The sequence below is a fragment of the Otolemur garnettii genome, unplaced genomic scaffold, assembly GCF_000181295.1.
Source record: "Otolemur garnettii isolate 467f Iridium unplaced genomic scaffold, OtoGar3 scaffold00002, whole genome shotgun sequence".
Taxonomy (NCBI): Eukaryota; Metazoa; Chordata; class Mammalia; order Primates; family Galagidae; genus Otolemur; species Otolemur garnettii.
This window is the reverse complement of record NW_003852397.1, coordinates 49,606,697-49,609,847: the sequence shown is the minus strand read 5'-3', so window position 1 is coordinate 49,609,847 and position 3,151 is coordinate 49,606,697. Positions and strand designations below refer to the sequence as shown.

At 57.5% G+C, this 3,151-nt stretch overlaps 1 protein-coding gene across 1 annotated transcript; it reads left to right on the top strand.

Moving 5' to 3' along the window:
• The first annotated feature begins 1,079 nt into the window (after window positions 1-1,079).
• On the top strand, window positions 1,080-1,583 carry LOC100965336. Its single transcript, XM_012805757.2, is given in 3 exon segments — window positions 1,080-1,179; window positions 1,182-1,474; window positions 1,476-1,583. Coding segments are annotated over 3 exon segments (501 nt in total).
• The last annotated feature ends 1,568 nt before the right edge of the window (window positions 1,584-3,151 follow it).

Below are 3,151 nucleotides of genomic sequence, written 5' to 3'. Positions count from 1 at the left end.
CGTCTGCGAGGAAGAGGACGACGCTGAAGAGTTGGAGGAAAGCGGCGCCGGTGAGCCGCACATCTCCTTGCACAGCAGGCAGATCTGGAAGTCGGTCTCGGGGAACGAAGCCATTTGCAACCCAGCCCAGAGGAGGGAGGAGACCAAAGAGGAAGAGGAGGAGGAGGAGGAGAGAGCGGACCAAGAGGGTGGGGGAGCCGACTCACTCAGAAAAATGCATCGATTAGGCCTGCAATCCGGGAGCCAGCACTAGAGCAGCGTTGCCCGCTTGGCCTCGCCACGTCCGGCCCAAGCGCTGCCACCCCTGACGCTACAGGCATTAAATGCCACTATCCAGCGGCGACACAGATTCCTCCCGGAGGACTTGGGGGCCGCGTGCCTTCCGAAGAGGGAACGCCGGAACAAGCCTAGACACGCAAGGGGTGAATGAGGGCAGGGAGGTCAGACGACTCCCTGGAGCAGCCGGGGCTTCGCTTCGCGATAGCCAAGAGGAGTCCCCAAAAGGAGAGTCCGCTGTGCAATCCCAGTCCAGGCGAGAGCAGAATTTGGTTCGACGAGTATTTGGTGCGTTGCTTTTCTTTAAACGGATTTAGTCTCTTCTTGGGAGGGGAAGGTGCCCCAAAGTAGTAAAGGCGGGAGCGGCGCGTCGCCAAGCCCGTGTCCCCCCGCGCGACGCCGGCCGTCCCGCCGCATGACGCGGCGGCCAGGGGCTCCTGGGTGGCCCGGCGTGCTGTGCTTAGGGCTTGCGCACGGCCAGGCGCGGCCTCCCCTGCAGGGCGCTCGGCCCTGCAGCAGCTGCAGCTAGTGGTGGCCCAGCCGCGGCCGCACGCGTGCAGTACGCACGCGCGTCTCACGCGCCTCGAGTCTCCCGCGCGCCCGCCCAGCCGGGCCGAGGCTGCCCGCGCTTAACACGCACGCGCGCCCCACGCGGCCCGGGGCCCTCGTGCCCCCGCTTGACTGGGCCTGGGCGCTTCCTGCACGCTCTTTCCCGTCCTCCCGTCCGGCTTAGCCGCGCTGCAGCGCGGGGCCGCAGGTCCCCGCGGGCCGCCCTGAATTATTCATCGGCAGGAAGATATTAGATGTACCCGCTCCGCGCGGGCCGTCGTGCAATGCTATCCGAGCTCCGCGCGCGCCCTGCGCCCCTCCTCCTCCTCACGTCCGTCCTCTCTGAAACCTTGGCAGCGAAGGGGATCACATTTCCTTTGTCATCGGGCCATTTCACCCTCGCCTTGGTTCCCCCTCCGATCCCAAGCCACGGGGCTGGAGCCTCCTCCCGGGCGCGCTGGAATCAGTGGAATCGGCAACGGCCCCGCGCAGCGAGCTCCGGAGCAGCGTGGCCGACGCAGCTGGCTGGCGCCCGCGTCATCTTCTCTCTGAAATGAGTCGCCGATCAGGACGCGGGTGGCCCCGGCCGCGCAGAGCCTACCGGGCTTTGCTCCCGTCGTGCCCTGGCCTCCTGGGGCTTTGCACAACTCCCCCCAATTCGGGTTGCGTGAGCGCGCGCGCGCCCCCTCTTTCTCTGGTTTGCCGCCTCTTCCTCCTCTTCCTCCTCCTCTTCTCTGTGCGCTGGTTATTGGGACTGATCGGAATTCGGAATCCTTTTAATCTCCAAAGGAGCAAACTCACTTCCGCCCGAGTGCTGGGAGGGGGCTGGGGGAGGGGAGGCAGGGGAGGGGGCTCCAGGCAAACAGGAAACATTAGCCCTCTCTGCACGGCCTGCTTTTGTGTGCTCCCTCCCTCCTCCCTCCGACCTCCTCCCTTCTCTCGGCCGCTGGGGAGATGAACGCCCCCGGGCTTCAGTGTGACGACCTTTGAAACCTTCTGAGCGAGTAGTGGAGAGCTACTCTTCCGTTTATTTAAAAAAGAAAAGAAAAGATTTCATTCTGTATCCCTGGCTTTACGGAGGCTGATATCCACTGCCCGGGAGATCTGGGTTTCCCCCCACCTTTTTTTTTTTTCTTTTTACGTTTTTTAAGGACTCTACATATCTGAGATCAACACCGAAACATCACACAGTTGTGTGCAGATGGATGTGTGGAACTGAGCGAATCTGAATTCTGATCTTCAGAGGGGCCAGTTCCCTATTGAGTTTTAATGGGGGTAGGAGGAGGAATGGGGCAGCTGTTCTGGGAGGCGACCTGGTGACGGCCCCGCGGCCATCTGGGTGGTTCCCGAGGCTGCCTGGGCGGTTCTGGAAGAGGAACTTGCTTGGCCCTGGAAAGAGACTGACTTGGAAGGGCAGAAAGGGCCACTTAACCAGAATTTAGGGAATATCTGGACTGGAGGTCAATGAGGGAGGGAGGAGCGTATAATTGCCCCGGACTTACTCTTGCTGTTAGTGACATATCTTGGGGTCTATTTAAACTGGTGTAGGCAACAACCTGATGACTTTCCAAAACATCGGTGTTGGAAGAAAGACGCCAAACACAAAAGAGTTCATACTGTGTGATCCTATTTATATGGGAAGTTATAGAACAGGCAAGACTAAGCTGTGGGATAGGAAAAGTACCCTTGGGGATGAGGAGGTTTTGACTGGGAAGGGGATTGAGAAAACCTTTTGGGGTAATAAAAATATGCTGGTGTATATGTACATTTGTCAAAACTTATAAATGCCACTTAAGATGGGGGCACATTCTCACTGTGTATAAATTACACCTCAATAAAAATAATAAATCTTTGGTGTCTTGCATAACCATGTTGGATCGTACTGTTGGAAACATTTAAAAATACACTAAATAGACATCCCCCGCCTATCCGATTTTGCTCCTTGGAATCCAAGTAGAGATCAACCTGGAAAGAGCCCTTAAGTCAACCCAGCTGGACAAACGCGCTGAAGGCCTGAGGAAGCTACAGAAGCACCTCCCTAAAAGGACAAAGCCATTTCAGAGGCCCTGGTGATGTCCTGAGATGGGAAGAACTCCCCAGACAAAGAGTCTGGCAGCCTTACCAGGAAGGCCCATGTCCTCACCTACCCTACAGAGCGCTGTCCTGGAACAAAACAAAAGATCTGTGACCAGTCACTGAACTGTGTGAGGAGTGGAAAAATTATTGATCAAATAAAACCAGAACAGATCCCTCCTTTGCCAAATGAAAAAGCAAGCATTAGCTTGGTGCCTGTAGCTCAGCGGCTAAGGGTGCTGGCCACATGCAC